General features: G+C 33.1%; 1 protein-coding gene across 1 annotated transcript; it reads left to right on the top strand.

Moving 5' to 3' along the window:
• Positions 1-19,229: 19,229 nt before the first annotated feature.
• LOC120092690 (zinc finger CCCH domain protein) lies at positions 19,230-22,112 on the top strand. The gene is made up of 2 exons (XM_039050840.2): positions 19,230-19,443; positions 21,522-22,112. Exons 1-2 carry the CDS (start codon positions 19,342-19,344, stop codon positions 21,654-21,656), a joined length of 237 nt encoding a protein of 78 aa, XP_038906768.1. The 5' UTR covers positions 19,230-19,341; the 3' UTR covers positions 21,657-22,112.

Here is a 22,112-nt window from a genome sequence, read left to right as displayed (position 1 = left end):
AGACACATTCTTCATTATTTAGAGACCAAATAGATGCAAACTTAAAAGTTTATAAACGTGTGACTTAAAAGTTTATAGACGTGTGGGTATATGTGTGCGGACGTGCACATTTTTTTTATCTTATATATCAAATCATATTTTCAAAGTTCTATTTTAGTTTTTATATATATTTTCCTTTGGTTTAACCTTATTGATAGCTTTTGTCATTGTTAAACAAATTAGTGATATGAATGAGAAGTTGATCTAGAATGGTTATGGTACAAAACAAAATTAGGCCAACTTGAGCATGGTTTAAAAGCATTTTATTATTTTGACCAATAATTGTTTCAAAACTTCATAACATGCACCAAATTAATAGAGCCAAAATCGAGCACAGTTCAAAGTACAAATGTCTTCGACCAATGATTGTTTTGAAATTTAATAGGAGAAAGCTATCTCAAATCACCACATATGAAGTTCTTAGATCAAAACTCTAAAACAAATTCAAAACAGAAAATGAGTTACTAAGGTCATGTTCAGTAATCATTTAAATTTTTTTTTAATTAAATCTATTTCATCTACCTTTCTTATAATGATTTGCATTTTTTTAAGAACAGTGGTTGAATTCCTAACCAAATTTAAAAAAACAAAAACAACTTTTTGTAAGCTACTTTTTAAGTCCTCAAAATTTGGTTTGATTTCTTAAATCATTGATCAAAAGTAGATAGTAAAGGAAGAAATTTGGAGATGGAAATAATGTCCATAGACTTAATTTTAAAAGACAAAATGATTATCAAATTAGGTCTAAATTAATCTTCAAACGGAAAATAAGTTACTAAATCAGTTGGCAATTAACCTCAAGAACTGAAATAATTAGATAATGATTTCTTTCAAATATCTTGCCTCGACCACCTTCATCTCCTCTATAAAAGCAAAGCTCGAGGCTTGTAAAAGATAGAGTAAAAACAAAAATTTGTAAAAGTGAGATTTTGAGAAATTGATATTTCAAACCTAAAAAGTTATGGAAAAATATCAATTTATAACCCTAAAATTTAGGAGTTGTATCAATTTAAATAAGTGATAAATATATCAATTTAAATCCTAAACTTTTATAACGTGTATCAATTTACACTCTCTATTACATTTCATTTGGAAAAACCTTGTCTGAAACTTATAATTATACTAATTAAACCCCTAAACATTCATAAATTAATCAATTTCGACTGTTTAGTTAGAATTTCCTTTGAGAATTTTTTGTGCATTTACCTTAAATGTCCATTTTGTAAAATCGACATTTAAAGAAGTCTACATGTATTTGAGACTTAATGCATGGATGACTTTCAGAGGTCATCATAATGAAGGATCTAAATTGATTGGCTTATGAAAATTTTGGAGTTTAATTGACTAAAATTATAAGTTTTCGCACGGTATTGGTCAAATGAAATCTAGAGGAGGGGTAAGTTGATACAATTATAAAAGTTTAGGGTTTAAATTGATACATTTATTAGTTAGTTTAGAGTTTTAATTGATACAACTCTCCGAAGTTTAGGGGTATAAATTGATATTTGCCCAAAAGTTTTTTATGGGACAAAACTAACCTCTTTTTCAAAAACTTCTTTTTTTTTAACTTCTTTCTTTTTAAGATTTTAAGTGGAAGGCCCTGCATAATAAAAAATTATTTTGTCCAAGTGTCTCCAATTTCACCTTTACCTATAACTTTTCATACTCAACTTCAATCTTAAAACTTAAATTTTAATTTTCTATTTTGTTTATCTCAAAATTTTTGGCAAATTTCAGACAATATTTGTGTATTATTTGTTGTTATAAATTTGAGAAATAAAAGTTTTATTGGGATTCCTATAATTGAAAGTTTTTATGTAAAAAAAAAATTACGTTAAATTACTCATAAAAATTGGGAAAGGAAGAAATTTTTTCGAATCGAATCCAATTGTTATGAAAAATTAATGAGAATTTTTTCTCCAACTTGAAACTAAGAATGATAAATAAAAAAAATAAAAAATAAAAAAATAACTTAAAGCATCCCCTAAAGGAGAATTCTCGTAAGTTTAATTGAAATTGAAATTGGTTTGAAAAAATTAAACTACGGCTTACAGAAATTAGAATTGGTTAACTTAAACTAATTAAATTTAAGTAAAAAAAAAAATAGAATTGATTTAAGTTAAAATAAATGAAATTGGTTTTAAAAAATAAACTAATTTAAATTTATGGGAAAAAATTGGAATTGAAATTGGGTAAAAAAAATAAATTAATTAAGGACAAAAAAATGCTATTGATAAAAAAAATAAAAATAATAAAAAACTACTCCCGAGAAGAAGTTTATTGGAAAATTTCTAGTAAGCAAGTTTTTAAAAAAAAAATATATGAAAATGGTGTAAAAACCACCCCTCAACTATAGGATTTACAATCACGTGCATGAACGTTCAATTTGATCAATTATACCCTCGTGATTTATTAGTGGTTTCAATTCACCCCTAATTTTACTAAATTAAAATTTATATGTAGATATACTTTGTGTTTCTCCCTCCTCTACACCTTGCTCATCATTTCTCAAGGTAAATTAGTAGAAGGATGCAGAAAAGGTAATAAGAGAGAAAAACTCCCCTACAAATTAAAATTTAATTAACCTAAGACATAAGGAAACTCCAGAAACCATGTAATCCAAAACCTCATGAAGAAAGCAAAATCAAGAAGAAATAGATAATGGGAGATTATCCAAATGGCAGATTTAAACTCAGTGGTTTCAGCGAGTATCCGCTTCCTCACCCACTCAAGTTCGATTGCCTCCATGGCTCTTGGGTGTCGATTTCTGGAAATTGGAACACATAAATCGATGTTTAGTGTCTAGAAATTAAATTCGGGATTTACTGTAGAAGGAGCCGTCTTTTAATTTTTATTAGTTTTTCTGCATCCTTTTACGTCATCACCATTCTCGGCACTGCACATAGGTAGCAGCCGTAGATTTTCATGGCTGGCGGAGAGACAATTAGAGAGACGAAGAAGGGAGGAGAGAGAACAAGACAGAATAGGGAGAAATCATCCATATATATAAATAAATTTTAATTTAATAAAAGGGATTAATTGCAATCATTAAAAAACCACAAGGAGATAATTGATCAATTCATAGATGTGATTGCAACCAACTTCATAATACAGTGGTGGTTTTTACAATTTTTTAAAAAGATATTTAATCTAATTTGTAATAAAAATATATTTATTAAATTTAGATCTTACCAAAAAAAAAAAAAAAGGAAAAATTTCCGATTCTAATTTCTTTTCTTAAGTTTAAGTTAATTTAATTTTTTTATCTTAAACTTAGTTAGTTTAAGTTAACCAATTTCAATTTCGGTAACGTTTAGTTTAATTTTTTTAACTAATTCATTTCCAATTAAATTTTGGGAATTCTCGTAAGGAATGGTTTAAGTTTTTTTAATTTTTTTTAATTTCTTATTTACCAATATTAGTTTTGAGTCGAAGAAAAAACTCTCACAAATTTTCCATAACAATTAAAGTTTATAGGAATTTTTTCAATTATGTGAAATCCCAATGAAATTTTTTTCCCAAATTTTTTCTTTTAAAAATAACAAGTCTACCATAAATATTGGTAGAAACTTAGCAAAAACATATAGACAAACAAAATAGAACACTTAAATTTAAGTGTTAAAACTGAAGTTAGGTATGAAAAGTTGTGTTAGGTATATTAGAGTTGATGTTTTAAATCTCATAAGGTCCTATAGTTTATAATTGTATTGTAAGACATTTTATTTATTTAATAGAATATGAGATATTTTATTTGACATTTAGTAGCATTAAACCCACAAACCAATAAACTAACATCGAAAGTTATCATCTATAGTTTAAACATGTATGTAGAGACATACAAGTGGATCATGTTTAAGTGATAACCTAAATGACCTGTAGTAGATGGATAAGACTGGATACCTTATCCTAGTGACACTACGAATATTGCCCGACTTGTAGATGTTACAATTGTTGTAAAGTGCTACAAATGATATGATCTTAATTATTCATGTGGAGATGAGAGGGTATTCTGTACAAAGAAGTTTGTATAAGATTGGACCACGAAATGTCTAGTCTCATTCGAGAGCCTGGTCAAAAAAATTTCAAATTTATCTTTGAGCTCGAATAACTTATTTTCAAGATCTTATCTTGGAAAATTTTCTTCTACAAACTTGTTTAAAAACGTCTTAACTTGCTTATCTTAAATTTTGAGCTCTAAATTCCTCGTGGTCTGACCGAAAACCTTCAATCTTTACCTTTGGCTCAGATTTATCCAAGAGTCTGATCTTCTTGGAGAAACTTCATATTTTCACCATGATTTCTTAAGAATCTTCTTCTAGCAACCCAAGAGCTTCAGTTACACTCTTTAAGATTTCAAATGGCTCTGAAGTCTCTCTTTTAGTGCAGCTAAAATGCTCAAACCGAGCTCTTGAAGTAGGGCTTCCCTTTTATACTAAGAACTGCATGCCCTCCTTTTAACCTTAGGCTGCCAACACGTCCACTAAGTGGGTTTAGCTCTCCTAATCCTGATAGTTGGCCCACTCAATTCGGTAATTAAGATGAGAACTCCCTTTAAACCAACGCATGGCTCATCAAACTCTTTACCATCGCAAGGCACACCCAATACACACATCTACTTGGTCAACGCATGCCTTAACGTGTCCTACGCCCATCGCCTTGTCCAAGGTCATCACTTGGCTTCCCTTGCTCACAGCCCTTGCCTAGCCAATGCATAGTCACAATCACACATCCAAGGCCTTCTTGCTCTATCGTGTGTGCCCATGCCTACCTAACCTCAACATGGGCTTGGTTAGCGCATTGCCCATGCTTAACGCATGACATCACATCGACCACACTTAGCCACATAATCAGTGCACAACTTCATGCCTAGCGCCCACATTAACCTCAAGATGCTTAGGTTGCCGCATACCTCTTCAACGCATCAAGGCCTTCAACAAAAGGCTTCCACACTTAGCCAAATTTTCCTCATTCCATGCCTACACAATTTTCTACCCGAGAACACCATCCTCAACACTTAGAATATTTTATTCTTGTTAGTCATCCTCAAGCTTTTCCTTAAATACATAATATTAACTTATACTTAAACTTAATTAACACATAAATTAACATACTTAAGTAGAAAAAATAGGGTTTGGGGTTTATAATCAAGAAGTGGAGCAATCTTATAGTCATTCTCAATTGCTTCCCAATAATCACAACCCTCTATGTAGGTTTGTATTCTGATAGCCCATGCTTGGTAATTCTCACCATCAAACACAGGTAGGGCTAATAAAGAAATATTGTTTGGTCCTGACTTCATCTCACTCAATCCTCATAAGTGTATTACTTGGTTTCTCTTAAGGATTTCTCATTCTCATTCACAAGTCCCTTAAGAATTCAGCTTTAATACCACTATAGTTCTAACTATTTAGAGAGAAATGAGAAAATGGGAAGAACGTTCATTGAATTCTAAAATACTCCATATAAATTCACATTTAAGTCTAAAAATAAATTCCACATTGTTAGCAACTAATTCCACTAACTCCATAAGAATAGGAACTTAGAAACTAAAAATAATCTCAACTATTTTTTTTAGAAACTAGGAATTGACTAGACCAACTAAAAACTAATTTGTAGTTTTGAGTTACTAACATACTCCAATGCCATGAGAAGCCTTATGTACTTAATGGTCTGTACAATATCATATGTGGCTTATTTGTTTAACTCTAGTTAGTCGATATATGGAAAACCCTAGAAGAAATCATTGAGAAGCTAGGAAATGGGTACTAAGGTATCTAGTTGGGACCTCTAGAAAGGGTCTACTATACAAAAATCCCACTGATATGAAGTTGGAACTACATGGCTATGTTAACTCAGATTATGTAGATGATCTAAATTAAGGGAGATCATTGACATGATTTATTTTCCTACTTGAAGATAATGTGATAAGTTGGATGTCAAATTTGCAATCAATGGTAGCCTTATCTACCACTGAAGCAAAGTTTATTGCCACAATATCGGCCGTAAAAGAGGTCATATTGCTTCAAGGACTAATTAGTGAATTAAGTTTCAATCAAAAAGTGGGGAATGTGTTGTGTGATAACCAAAGTGCAACACACTTATCTAAAAATCAGCAATGCCATGAACAAATGAAGTATGTTAATTTAAAATTACATTTCATCATAAATATTATTGATAAAGACAATATATGCATCTCTAAAGTCGGAATAGAAGAGAATGTAGTAAATGTTCTCTCTAAATATATTGGTGGCTTGTTCTAAGTTTAACTACTATCTTAATCTTTTAAAATTTGAAGACTCACCTGGTTGAAGTGTTTGAGACATGAGGCTGGTAGCTGAGATGGAGATTTGTTCAAGGTGGAGATTTTGTGAAGTTCCTGATCAAATCACTGCAACAAATTCAAAACATAAAATAAGTTACTAAAGCAATTGGCAATTAACCTTAAGAACTGAAATGCTTAAATATCGATTTACCCATCAAATAACTTGTATCAACCACCTTCATCTCCTCTATAAAAGTAATGCTCTAGGATTGTAAAAGATAGAGTGGAAAATCTGTAAAAGTGAGATTTTGAATGAAAGATTAGGAATAAAAAAGTCAAGCTACTTATTCGAGAGTGGATGTAGGCCTTTAATGTCGAACTACTTTAATTAATGAGTTTTCTCTCTTTGAATTTTGCTTAAGTCTTCTCCATAAGTTTGTTCTTCACTTTAGTTTCATTCCCTTATTTTTGCATGCCTAAGCTAAAACTGAAAAGAGGAGGTGAGAGAGATGTTAGATTGGTATCTCAAATGGGGATTTAACTAAAGACGTGGCATATTTTGGTTCTAACAACATGGGTGTTTTGTTGGCTTTATTTAAATGGCTTAATTTTCAGAGCTCACATGCTTTCTTAACAAAGCACCCAAAATTGAGCATATATGTCATTGATGCCAAAATTCAGACAAGGAAACTCACCTGTCCTTCACGTACCTTTAACGATAAATTTGTTATTTTGGAGAAGAAAGAAGATCTATAAGACAAGAAAAGAAAACAGCAGTGTGGAGCCTGCCACAACACGTCTGATGCTTAAGTCAGTATTTAGCAAAAGAGGTAGAGCAAGCTAGAGATAGAGGAGTAGAACTTCCCTTTTGCATGACTTCCATGCTCCATTTATAATGAAGGACAAGGGTTTTCCTTGTCCTTTTAGGATCTAGAATCTACTTTCTTTTCCTATTTGGAAATCGGACACTCAAGGCTGGATTTAGGCCACTAGGGATGTTCCATAATAGAGAGCCACTTCGGATCGGCCAGTGTGAATGATTTACTGAGGTTCCCCTCGACTCGGCCTAGGCCATGGCCCATGAGTCTGAGGCGGGCCTGCTAGCCTACTGACCAATTGGATTCTGACCCAACTGTCTTTTTTCTCTAATTATTAGAAATTCTCTTGAGCAAGCTTTTAGCCACTTCTGGATTCGTTTTCTTTTGAGATTAAGTAACTCTCCATTTTTTACTTTTATCTTCATCTTTTACAAGTCCATAATTATCCATAACATTATTCCCTTACTCCCATTTGGGATTTTGAGGTTAATCTATTAAGGATCTAGTATTAAGATCCTAATTTGGGAGTATATTTAGTATTTTTTTGCCATGGTACATAATAGTATAATATGTTTGTTCGCCTTTTGACCTGCCCATTTTTGGACTTGTAAATGCTCTACTCTCAAGATGTGCACCTCTTGAGTTTTGGTTTAAGCGTGTGGCCATTGACATGGCTTAATTTAGTAAATTCCTGGGCGTTCCTTAGCATTTGTACTTTCGGAGTAGCTATCAAGCTCGTCAACTGACTTTTGGCTCTCCTTGCCTTAAAGGCTATAGGATTCTTAATCCCCATGTTTTCCATGGAATGACCCTATTAAGCCTTGGGCCAATCTTGGGCTTTCCTTGGTGAATTAACTGACTATAACTCTTCATATGAAGTAGGATCTATGTAGAAATGGGTTTTGCTCAGCTTCAAGCCACAAGCTGACTTGGGCCTTAGTCTCATGAGCCTCGATCACCTTGTTGTCTCAAATCGAGGTTTGAAGGACTACAAAGTGGGCTCTAAAAAGAAATGGGACCTACCTCAGCCTCAGAGCCATAAACCAACTCGGGCCTCGGCTTCACGAGCCTCAATCATTTTTGTGCCATTTTTCTACCCTAGTCACTTTTAGCTTACTTAAGAAGAATTAACATGTCTATGCGTGTATAACTTGTCAAGCGTTTTAAAATCAACATATTTAATGAAAACAACAAAATAAGTTAGTAAGTTACTGATAGTAGATTCTTATGTGCTCTACATTCCACAGATGAGAGAGGATCTTTCCTTTGCGATCACCTAAGGTATAGGTCCCAGGTCGAACTACCTTAACAACTTGGTAAGGGCCTTCATAGTTTGGGCAAGTGCTCCTGTTTTTTTTATTCTTGGTGCTTTGAATTACTTTTCTCAATACGAGATCTCTTTCTCTAAAACTTCGTTTCTTTACTGTTGTATAATACAAGACCCTCTTCTCTAAAACTTTGTACCTTCTTGGCCTCTGCTTGCTCCGAAGGTAGTTCTCTTTATCTCAAATATCTTTGGGTCCAACCATGTTGTTTTCATTCCAAATTCCTCTTCTGTTATGGTGTTAGTCCTCTATCTAACTTCAGTTCCGAATTTGACCTCATTTATACTAGAATCCTTTATTTTTTAAGCTTCCTCGTCAGGGATTCTTGGTTGGAACAATACTGGAATTGTTATGTACAAGTCTGTTTCATAGGCTACTATTAATTGGGTCAAAGAATCGGCATTAGCATTCTAAGACCTTGGAATTTTCTTGATCTTGTACTTTGGAAATAAGGTGAGAATTTCTCTAACTTTAGAAAAGTACGCTGCTATTTTTTTTTTTCTTTGGCTTGTTATTTAGCTATTATTTGCTTTACTATCAATTGAGAATCACTTAATAGCAAGGGGTTATAAACACCTATTTCCTTTGCAACTCTTAATTTTGTGAGGAGAGCTTCATATTCAGCTTCATTATTGGAAGTTCAAAAATTGAATCTAAGTGCATACTCAAATCACTCTTCATGAGGGGACATGAGCAGTAATCCTACACTATAACTTTCTACATTTGTTAATCCATTGACGAATAAGGTCATAGGGTTGATTGAAGAGAATTCACCTTAGCCTCCAACCCAACTTTGACTCGTCCTAAGTTGTCCTCGACCTCGGCCTAGTCAGTACTCCTTGTGGTTGGAGTTAATTAAACAACAAAATCAGCCATGGTGTAATGACCCCAAATTTTAACACAATACTAGGGAAAATTACTAACCTAAAACTAATTTATTATTTCTTATGCTTTAGAAAATTTTAACAGTATAACAACACTACCATTTCAAACCAAAATTTCTTTCTAAATGACTGTTTAAAAAAGAATACACTCCTAATAACATCTAAGACAACATCTCCTCAACAAATTTGCCAAAATTTCCAAAATACTAATACTCAAATAACTACTTAATCAGATTCAACATAACTTACCAAACTAAACAAACTCAAACATATAAACCGACTAAAGCTTATTGCAAGTTCTCAACTCAAACAACTGAAAATAACTTGAAACTATAATAAGTTCCACAATTCTAAAACTAACTCACATAAAAAAAAAAAAAAAACTAAAAATGACATAATCCCAATCTTTCTGAGGTTTTCTCATCAGCACACACCTGAAAGGCTACAAATCCTTGGGGGTAAGGGGGTCGAGACATACTTGTAGGTAAATAGCCCACACCTGAAAGGCTACCAAATAATATATATAGATTACAGAGATACACAACAATTGTAAATGCCAACCAAATTATGCTACACTCATAAATCAAATATTCCTATGTAAAACATACATAGTTCATAATTATTCAAACAAGAATAAATTCACATCACACTAATCACAGCAATGAGACATTCTCGATTTAACACAGAATAAGTACATATAAACATATTAATACATGATTTGATGTACCATGCTATGCAACAACACACAACCCATTATTTATGCATCATGCCATTTACTCACACATGATTTACGCATCATGCTCCGTCACTCACACATGATTTATGCGTCATACTCTGCCACCCTCACATGATTTACACGTCATACTCCGCTACTCACACATGTTAAGTTCAACATGCAACATACTAGTCACAATGACTATAGTTCACATATTCCTCAAGGACATAACCATCGCAATGAACATTAAGACATGCTCTATCATTTAAGAATCAGAACAAGATGCATATATAGATTTATACATAATAGATATAAACCTAATAACAAGCAACAAACAACATAAAAGCCCATCAAGTAGAAATCTACTTACCTAAGTGTCCTAAAGTGTTTCTAAATGAATTTGAAGGCTCCTGACATAGTAACACATGGTTTCAAAGGTTAGAATTTAAGTTGAAACCTTATTTAGAGCCTAAAACAATAATTAAGAATGAGCAATCTTACTTAAATTGGACTTAAACCTCAATTTAAGCATCTCAAATCAAGTTCAACTACAATTAAGGAACACCCACGACTAGAAACTAAATTATAGCACCTAAAATCAATTCGAAAGGGCCTAATGTGAAATCTGGATTTCAAATTTTCCTACTTAAGCAGGTAATTAAGGAAATTAACTAAGTATAAGTTAAATCCTATGTTGAAGAGAAGGAAAATTTATAAGTGTTGAATAGATTTTCCTTGAACAGCTTTGAGTTGAGCATTAACTAGTAAAAATTTGGCTAAGTGTGAAGTCAAAAGGAAACCATGTGTGTGGTGTTAGGAAACATTAACGCATAAAGATCTAATAAGGCTAAGTTGGTAGAAGTTAAAAAGAGTTAAACATTGAAGCCAAGAGGCAACCATGCGTTGAGCTTGTGAGGTTTGGATGCATGTTGGCCGAAGCATTGCCAAGAGGCATTACCCAAAGGTTGCTCATGTGTTAGGATGATAAGAAGCTGCATGAGCGAGAGCGAGAGGGCTAGACATTGAGCGCAAGGCACTGGGCGGACGATCATGTAGTTATGTGCGGGGCTAAACGAGATGAAGTGATGCGTTAAACGATGGCACTACACAATCAGCATAAACGTTAGACGATAAGCGAAGAAGCTAAACGATAGTGCTAGAAAATAGCACTAGACGATAGCGCTAAATGATGAGCTCGGGCGCTAAACGATAAGCATAGACACTAAATGATACACGGGTGTTGGACGATAGACGCAAGCGCTACACAATGAGCGAATGCGCTAGACGATGGGCGTGATGCGTTAGACAATAAGCGTCAGCGCTACACAATAGGTTATGCACTAGACGATGAGCGTCAGCGAGATTGTTAACGGTGAGAGATACGCGATAGTGAGATTGTTGAGAGTGGGAGATCACTAGACGATGGAGCTAAGCAATGGGGCATAGGAAATGTGCGATGGGTGTAGGCACTAAACGATTGAACAATAGCGAGAAGGTTGGATGTTAAGCGACAACGAGAGATTCATTAAACGATGGAGCTGTGTGATGAAGTACAAGAGCTACATGATGGTCTAGACAATGGGCCAATTGATTAAGCGGTGCTAAGGCTTGCGTTACGCAAGGCTGATGAGTTCACCCGGATAAGTGGCTGAACCGAGAGGAGGTTAAGCTTGAGTTAGTAGGAGGTGGACGAATAGAGTTTCATGCAAAGAAGTCTTGTGCATGAGGAAGAAAACTCGAACTTTATGCAAGCAGATGAGTGGCATGAAAGTAGGTGAATGGCAAGGGAGTAGGTGGTGGCAAAACATGGTGCAAACACTCCAAAGTAGGAGGTGTCTTGCGTTGAAGACTTTGTAAGATGAGAATGATCAGTTCCTTTGGTCTATAAATACCACCACAGAGTGTCTCTTCAGTTCATAACCCAAAATCCTCTTGAAATATAGTAAGAAGAGTGTTTGAGTGCAGTTTTGGAGGAAGACCATGTGTTTCCAAGAAGAGGAGATGTTGTCGAACAGTGAAGTTTTGAAATAGCATCAACTTGAGACGAGAAGTTCTCCCAGAATACTCATGCATTTTGAGTGATTCTAAAGCCACCTGAAAGCTCAGAGAGTCTAATTTTCAAGGCAGATTGTCGGAGAAGAAGCTCCAAGGAATCAGGCTGAATAGTGAAGAAAAAACATAAGGGTCGAGCTCTCGGGTAAGCTTAGGTCAGTCTTGATATTTTGAGGATGTCGGCCAAACCACAAGAAGTTTTGAGTTGAAATTTTAAGGTAAGTTTTCTGAGAAATTTTAGAACATGTTTATAGAAGAAAGTATCTCGAAATAAGGCTTAGAATAATAAGTAATATGAGTTTAAAATTGAATCTAGAATTTAAGATTCAAAAGGGAGCCTGAGGAAATCAAGGAATTTCTAAATAGAAAGGTTCCTACCCGACCAAGGTGATTTGTAATTTCCTTTAAGTCTTAAGCATATCTTTTAGAGTATATATATATACTTATGTTATGAATTAGTAATTAGCATAAGAATGAGATTAAGTGATCAAGATGGTCAGGGATCAATAAACCTAGTTCCTGAGCCCGGGAGAAGAACTTCACAGGATGGTCAGGGGACCGAGAGGTCTAGTTCCTGAGCCTGTGGGAGGAACATCATATGGGATGATCAGAAGGCCGGCAGGCCTAGCTTCTGAGCCTATAAGCAGTGAGCTATGTGCACATAGGAGACATAGAAAATATAAGGAATGCAAGAGAGTAAGCGTTTATGATTTATCAATTTAACTATCTATCGTGTGTGTAGATAGAGTTGAAAACAGATTCATTCAAACCAAAGGCTTGAGTACTAACCTCATATATGTTATATGCTTGTGTTATTATGAGTTAAAATAAACTCTAAGAAGTTGCTTACCACTCACTGAGCTTCTTGAAGCTCATTCTTTTCTTTCATGTTTTTCTTCCCAGGTAGAGAAAGATGAAGAGTTCCAGGGTGTTGCTAAGGTCAAGGTCTACCACATCCACAGTCACACTTCCGGGTTCTAAGAGTTGTTGTAAACTCGATAGTTAAGCCTAAGAGTTGTATAAACATTGTACTGCTTGTAAAAAAATGAGTTTAATCAAACAGTTGTTATTTACACCTTTGGCTTAAAGTTTTATGAGAGTAAAGAGGTTCAGATGGGCAGTAGGTATCACAAAAAGTTGGTATCTACGGTCCTTTACGCCTCTCCTCGAGCTCAGAAGGGGGCTGGGGGCGGGGTGTGACATCTAAACAGAGCTCTAAAGTTTAGAACACGCCAAGACAACCTCGGATTCTTGTTGAAAGGTGTCCAACTAGTTCTGAAACTGTTTTGAATCTATAAATATGGGATTCTAAGTGTTGGAAACAAATCCAAACAACCTAATACCTTGTTTTCTAAAACACTTTTCCCTTTCTTTCTTTCTTTCTTTCTTTCTTTCTTTGTTTGTTTTTTTTTTTTTTTTTTTTTTTTTTTTGGGAAATAATCAAGTATCAACTCAAGATCTTGAAATTAAAGGTTTTAACTAGAACGAATTTCTTTCTCCAACATTTCAATAAATTTAGGTTGGTCAACTTACGAGGCTAACTAAAATTGACCCTAAAGAAGTCCTATTAATTTAAATTTAATGGACCGAAAACGATTTAAAGATATCATTTATCCCAAATTAGCCTTAATTTTATAATGTGGGGTGTTACACATGGCTTAACCTTGCGTAGATGCTCTTGGTTTATGATGAATGTCATGCTCACTTAGTTCTATTGCCCATTTCATAAGTCGTCTCAATTCCTTTGGTTTCTATAATACCTATCTCAAAGGGAAATTAGTTAAGGCAGTAATTTTATATGCTTGAAAATATAGGCATAACTTTCTAGCTGATGTGACTAGTGCAAGAGCAAACTTCTCCACTTGAGGATATCTAGTCTCGGCTCCCACCATTACTTTACTATATTAAACCAGTCATTGGAGTCCATTCTCTTCTTTGACTAAAGCTGAGCTCATCATAGTTTCAGAGGCTGCTAGGTAAAGTAATAATTCATCCCCAATAATGAGTTTGCGAGAAGAGGTGTTAAAACCAAACAAGTCTTTAGGTCCTTGAAACTTCTCACATTCATCTGTCTATTCAGGCTTAGATCTTTTCCTTGAGATTTTGAAGAAAGGTAAACATCTATCTGTGGCCCTATTCAAGAATCTATTAAATGATATTATTCCACCATTAAAACTTTGAAATTGCTTGAGGTTTGTTGGAGATCATATTTCCAAGATAGTTTGAATTTTGTCTGTGATGGCCTTTATCCCTCTCTGATGAACTATAAATCCTAGGAATTTTTCTGATATTAGATCAATGGCACACTTACTTGGATTTAACTTTATCTTTTATTTCGGAGTGCTTGAAAAATTTCGCTCAAGTCGACTTCATGTTGACCCGCTTTGGTTTTTTTTTTACTAGTATATTATCTACATATACCTCCATGTTCTTCTAAATAATTGATCTGTTAATAGGTGTACAGCAGGTTACAAGATGTTGAGTTGCATGGATACCTATTCAAGATTATAACCAAATCTGAAAGAATCAAATTCCTCAACAGAAGTGCTTGAACACGTGTGCTTTTGAAATTTATTTTGGAAAAACGTGAAAACAAAGAAACAAACAAAAGAGTACAGGATAAACATACAATAATATATTTGTATCTCTATCTGTATGCCCTAACTACAAGGCATTAGGGCATACATCGCAACAAAATCAAGATGCACGATGCTGACCAAATCAGTAAATTCGATACACATTCGCCACTTTTCATTTTCCTTCTTGATTAATACCACATTAGAAAGCCATTCACGATAATCTAGTACTTCTCTAGTGAAACCTGCTTTTAAGAAGATCTTCGACTTGGTCGGCTGTAACTTCATTACGTTTTTTTATTAAACATCCTTCACCTTTGCTTTATGGGTTTAAAATCCCTATCAACATTTAATCAGTGCACTATCACGCTAGGATCAATTCTCGACATGTCTTCATGTGACCCAAACAAATTTGCATTTACTTTATGGAATTCCATTAGCTTTGCTCTTTTTGTTCAACTCCCAGCTTGGTCCCAATATTGATTTTTTTTCTTTGGATGTGTGGGGGATGAACTCCAATGCTTCTACAGGTTGTCCCCTCTAGTTGATTTCGGCCTGACTTGGGTTCACCTCAGCCTCGGTCTTTCCTAGATTTACCTCCTCGGCTAGCTTGAGTTCATCACTTCAGCCTCGCCCTAGCCTGGGTTTACCATTTTAGCTATAGCCTAGCCTAGGCTCTCCTTGGCCTCAGCCTGGCCTATGCTTACTGAAGGAATCAAATTCCTCAGCGAAAGCATGTGAATGCATGTGCCAGTGAAATTCATTTTGTAAAATATAAAAAATAGAGAAATTCAGAAATACAGGATAAACATTTTAAACTACAACATGCTTTAGGGAGAAGAGAATTCATACCTTTGAAGACTGTTTTCTAAGGTTTCTTCTCCATGTCATGAACTCAACGAACTACAAACTCCTCCCTCGGACTCGAACGATCACGAACAAAGACACTACCATTTGGAATCCTTGCTATTCTCCGGATAAAAGACATGATGGTGAGATCCTTCTTAGTTTTGTAAGAGAAAAAGAAAGCGACAGAGGAAATTTGAGAGTTATAGTTGAGAGAGAATTTTCTTTCTGTATTCTTTTGTAACTTATTACAGAATGAAAACCTGAGCTACAAAAAGAAACGTGCAGGGGAGTTAACTCCCCTCACATCCACAACTACTCCCTAGTTACAGGGAAGTTATTTTTTAAATAATATTATTTAGTTAAAATAAAATTATAAATTCAATTTTAATTAAATAAATATTAATTAATTAATTAATTAATTATAAAATTAAACAATAAATATAATAGTTAATTAATTTTATTAATTAATTATAAATTTAATTAAATATCACTTATTTAATTAAATATGCATTTAAATCATCTTCAAATGCATAACTCTCTAATAACCTATAGTTTTAATATGAATTTCATTCATACTAATTTTAACCTATGGTATTTATATGAATCTCATTCATATAATTAATATTTGAATCTTATTCAAATATATTACTTTGATTAATTGTATAGCATTAATTATAAATCATATTTATAATTATCTATATATTATAATGTATTAATATACATTATGCTTTATATTAATCACAATAATATAAATCACTATCTCCCTTAAATAATTTAAACAATTCAAATTATTTCAAAACCATTTATTCCTTGTTTTATCCTCTGTGAGCTAGTAAAGGGACCTACCGAATCTACAGATTAGAAGCTCCAATGATACAAGATTTATTAATTAAACTTTTTAATTAAATTAATCAACATTCATTAACTGCAGGTTGTTCTGCTAAAGACCCACAGCTAAACTCTTCGCAATATAGATATATTTATGTGTCTACGAATATAACCAATCAATAGTAATTTGACCCTTCACGAATCGCTCATAATCACAATTGGGTCAAATTATCGTTTTTACACCTATAATTACATCTAACTCCTCAAGTACTATTTACCTCTAATGAACAATTAGTTTATAGTCTAACTATAAAGTAAATCCCTCTCAGGCCAGTGATCCTTCTAATGAATAATTAGAATGGTTATTCCAAAATTTCATAGCACTAGTCCATTCCATCCAAGAAAAGTTGAGGACTAAAATGCCCTCTAACTATTTTTCACTCACTTAAAAAATCATTTTATTCTCATAATTTTTACTTAATTTTAAACTATAATATCAACTAACGCGACTGTATGAAAATTATTCAACTCTAAAACTTGTTTGAAATTAAAATTGACTTCTTATATCCACATATAATATGACACTATCGAGTGGTAGAATTTTCAAAAAGAAATTTGGTCACTTTTAAGTGTCGTGCATGTTTAACACTTATAGATCCCAAAATGAGCTATCTTTAACCGTCTAAATCGAGTTAGTTCTTAGGAACTTAATGTTAAAATGTTGTTTCTTTGTGAATGTCTGACAAACTAGACAAAGTTACATGATTTATCGTTATAGACTAAGTTTTATCCCGTAATCATTGAGATCTTTAATCACATGATAACAAAGTTAAGTTAAACTTGTGAAGTTACTTGGTCACCCAGCCAATAAGCATTGTTTATTTAACTTAGTTGAATATCGTAGTGTTTAATTTGTGAGATATTACTTGCTTGTCATGCATCTTAGCTTTATCTCTGGAACTTAATGTGGTTGATTGACATGTCTAAGATGCATTACATCTAAATATGTTGATTGATTAGGCACTTTAGACTTCCATTTAGCATTACTATTTTCCTATTTGGTAATTTTTTTTTTTTTTTTTTAATTAGCCTATGCACACTACTTCCACCTCCAAATTTCTTCCTTTATTGTTTACTTTTCACCAATAATTAAAAAATAAGCCAAATTTTGATAACCTTAAAAAGTAGCTTTTAAAAAATTGTTTTTATTTTTAGAATTTGGCTAAGAATTCAACCATTGTTCAAAAACAAAATGTGGATAAAATAGGCTTAATTTTCAAAAAAAACAAAAAACCAAATGGTTATCAAACGAGACTTATATGTGTAGCTAAGCATAAGCAATATCCTATCATTGTTACAATATGAGTGATTCGACTTCCCTCAACTAAAAGCATCTAGTTAGGTCGCATTCAAAGAATCAATCAATCAATCATCACTTTTATTTTATCTCACTTGCTTTCAATCCAAACCAAAGTCCCTCATTTATTTTTTAGCTAAAAAAATTAGTCATGTAAAACTATTTTTGAGTTCCCTTAAAGGATCAACATGATCTTGATACTAATACTATTCTTTGAGATTGATATTATAAATTTTACTTGGTTGGTTGAAAAAGACCTTCGACAAATCTCTTTTTTCGTCCATCAAACACCAATCAATTGAAAGTAGATTTTAAGAAGAAATTTGATATGCATGTTTAAGTATAAGAAACTAAATTTAAACTTCTTAAACATTAGAGACCAAAATAAAAAGAAAAGAAAAACATCAAAATTAGCGGTCAACGCAACTATAGATACTTCTAGTTGGTTGAAATATTAGCTTAGTTTGGTCTTATTTTATTTTAGTTTATATATTTGAAATATTTTTGAATATCTAAATTTAGTTGGTATACTTTTAATAAAATTTAAATTCGATTTTTATGGTTAGTTTATTGTTAATTTTTTTTAACAAAAATAATTATTATTTAACAATGTTTTATAAAATTAAGTTAAAAAATAAACTAATTTTAAGATGGATTGAGAATAGGTTTACCTGAATTAAATTTAAACATTTGAAAAAAAAAACAAATCAAATCAAATGGAATAAAATGAATCTAAATTGGTAAGCATTTTTTACTTTAAAAAATAATGATAATGAAAAAAAAACCTTTTTATCCGTATTTTTGACATCTATGATTCTTAGGTTTCAAAATGTTGTACATTTATTGTTTAAGTTTTTAGTTTGATTTTAATTTAGTAACTAAGTTTCAAAATGTTACTATTTTACCTTTGAGATTTAAATTATACCTTAATTTGGTCTCTAAATTTCAAAATTTGTACTTTTATCCTTAATTTTCACTAAACACTCGTTTTTCGTCTTGAGTGTTAATGGTTATTAATTAATTTGAAAGAATTGTAATTAATGAGTTTTACTATTTTCATCACTATTAAAATTAAGTTTTATTTCATAATTATATTAAATTAATTAATAGAAATTAACTGAATATTTAATGAAAAATCGAACTTAAAATATAAATTTCGAAATCTATTACTAAATTGAAATAAAATCTCAAAGATAAAATTATAATATTTGAAACCAAACTCAAACTTAAAAATCAAATATTTAATATTTTAAAATTTAAGAACCAAATTTAAACCCCACTCATAACCTAGATTGAAAATTATTTTTTTGAATAATCGTTTTAAATAGGTAAAATTGTCGAAAATATTTATAAACATAGCAAATTGTCACTCTTTATCTATTATAAGACTGAGATAAATATCTATAGTTGATACCGATAGATATTGATAGATCATAATAGATATGTATGTCTATTATGTTTATTGCGATCTATCATTAATAATTGACTATATCATAAATAAGTGAATTATTTTAGTTTATTTGATTTTATTTTTTTTTTCATTTTGTTTTCTCATCTTTATTCGAATAAAACAGAGGCTGCGGCAATTCGTAGAGGTTGTTTATCAAATCCAAGAAATTGATATACAGTAAACAGAATGGGGGCAGAAGGAGCAACGGAACAAGAGAAGTGCGCATCTCATAATCCAAGGACGGTTCCGATCACGGAAGCTCAGTTCCTATCCTGGAAGCGGCAGAAGGTACTTCCCTTCTTCTTCATCAATCTCTCTTAGGTTTCGATTAGGGTTTCTTTTGATCGCTGCTCTTTGATGTGCCATTGCTTTGCTTGAGTTCTTTAAGGTGCCAATTAATTGTATTTCCGTGCCATAGCCTGTAAAATTAGAGAATTTAGGGTTTCGTGGAACGACTTTTGGGGATTTGAAAACCTCTAGGATTCATTCAATTTAGAGAGGTACCTAGGAATTGTTTTCTCTGTTGTTTGTAGAAAGGGTCTCAATTTTTCTCAATTTTGCTTACACCCAATTCGGCTTAAGTTTTGGAAAAGCTTTTTTATTATTTATTTATTTATTTATTTTATTTTTTGGAGAATAAACAACTTAACGGGCAACAAACCTGAACGTACGAGATTACATCACTAAGACACGAACAACTTAAGAACCTAATTTTCCGCTCAAGATAAGGAGTTTGAAGAATGAAAAAGGAGTTTGTAGAATGGAAGATTCTTGCTCCTCAAAAGCTTTATGGGCACTAGAGCGACATTGCATTTTGGTTGCTGCAAACATGAGAAAACGAGACAATTCTCATTTCACTATCTAGAGCCTTTGCCTCATCAATAAAGAAAGGGACTTCATAAATGTCGACCGCTTCATCATTCAACAACTTAAGGACCTCCAGACTATCAGATTCAATTAGAATATTCGATGGATTAATTGAGGAAAAGGAATTGGGTAATGAGAAAGGAAAGGTTTGTCTGTATAAATATAAAATTACTCAGATAGTCCTAGAGTCCTGGCCTTCTATGAGGGACTAGGATTATTTTGTTTTGTTTCCTAAATAAGAAACCAGCTTTATGGCCTACAAAAAAAGTTGCTTCTATAAAAAGGAGCAAAGTAGAAAAGAAGAAAGAAAATAATAATAATAATAATAAAACAAGATTACTAGAGATTGCTTCAACTATTAAGAATAAAAAATAGGATAGTTACAGAGTACCAGAATACCTAGAAGGACATTGAAATTTGCTGCATTCAAAATCTCTTCCCAAGATTCTTTTTAAACGCTGAAAGGTTCTCTTGTTTCTCTCTAGCCATAGATTTCACAATGTAATGAAGAATCTTGCCTGCCAGTGCCAAATAATAAATCTTTTTTACTAAAGGAGGAATTTACCAATACCACCTCCATGGCCCTTCAACCTCTGGGAGGCACATTGGCTCCAAACATATTCAAGAATTTGCTCCATAGTGTCAATGTAAAGTGGCAACTTCAAATCACATGAATGAGAGCCTCTGTAGATCCCTTTCACACATCACATGCCATGATGCAACTCACCACTGTCATCGGGACATAAAACCATGGATGAAGATCTTTGAATGAAGTTAGAGTGTTTAACCTTCCCAAAGAAACCAATGAAGCAAAGAACTTAATCTTCTCTGGATTTTTCCAGATCAGGGAGAAGAAAGAGGAGACAGGAGGAGGATTGGATTCAGACACTAAATGGGCAAGAAGAGACTTCCTAGAGAACACTCCTGAAGGCTCAAGAATCCATTTGAAGTTCGGGATAGGCAAACCCCTTGTCGAAACAAAAAGGAGATTAGCCAAATCTTCAGATTCATGATCATTAAAGGATCTTCTTAAATGAAAAATCATAATCTTTATGGAGGGTAGAAGTAGAATGTAGACGAACTATAATTGAGAGGATTAAAACAGAATTGACAAGCACTTCATTTCCAAGGATAAAGAAGTGGGGAAGAACAACTTGGGAAGAATTATTTCCGATCGTGAAGTCCTCCGGGAAACAAATACGAGTCCCATTTTCCATGGAAATTTTGATGAAATTGTTAAAGAAGGGGATTAGTGAAAATACCTGCAATACGTAAGTAGCTATCTTTAAATTTGGTGGCTATTAATGTTCTAAATCACATGTTTCAACAATTGATTGACAGTGACGTAAACTACAGGCTCGGTTTTGTTGGAGTTAACTGACCACTGGAAGGAACCTAAACCGTTCCACCTGTCTTTTATGAGACGATTTGTGTGTCAGTGAAGTAACTGAGTTGTTGATGTTTGACATCTATCACCAGCCACCTCCTCTTATTTGCAGGATGCTGAGGCATCTGCTAAAAGAGATGAAACAGCAAGGAAGCGTGCAGAAGATATAGCCTCGGGAGCGGTGCAAATGAATGGGCGAGAGCTTTTCCTGCACCAACCATGGGTTTTTGACAATACTCAATATTGAGGTTGGTGGTTTAAGATGGAAATATTGTGGTGCTAGTTTTTGTGGTCTCTTGAGAAATTGGCTTTATACTTTAAAATGCTACCTTGTATTGTATTAGATATTCATCATTCATACGAGTTAGTAGTTCTTCCGCTCAAAAAAATTCCTCTCTTTGGTTATGGTAGCCATATATGAATCTGTTTAGGTTTCATCGCATGGTAAAAGTTGTACAATTGGACCAATTGGTTCTAGAAAATGATGCATCCAATTTACGCTGATTTGCCCTATGCTGTTGGGCTAAAATGACTTCATAATATGCATTTGTCTTCTCCAGTCTACAAATCATGCGTAAATAAATGTTATGTTTCCTTTCTAAATAGGTCCTACATGATGAAAGATTTCATTAGGGCATCAAAATCATGTAGTGTCCATGGTTTTGGCGTAAATAATAAAGGACTTAGAGGGAATTGGCATAAA

This window comes from Benincasa hispida, chromosome 12 (genome assembly GCF_027475165.1).
Source record: "Benincasa hispida cultivar pf3 chromosome 12, pf3_genome.v1.1, whole genome shotgun sequence".
In the NCBI taxonomy this organism is placed as follows: Eukaryota; Viridiplantae; Streptophyta; class Magnoliopsida; order Cucurbitales; family Cucurbitaceae; genus Benincasa; species Benincasa hispida.
Note: the sequence above shows the minus strand (reverse complement) of the source record. Positions and strands in the feature narration are given on the sequence as shown.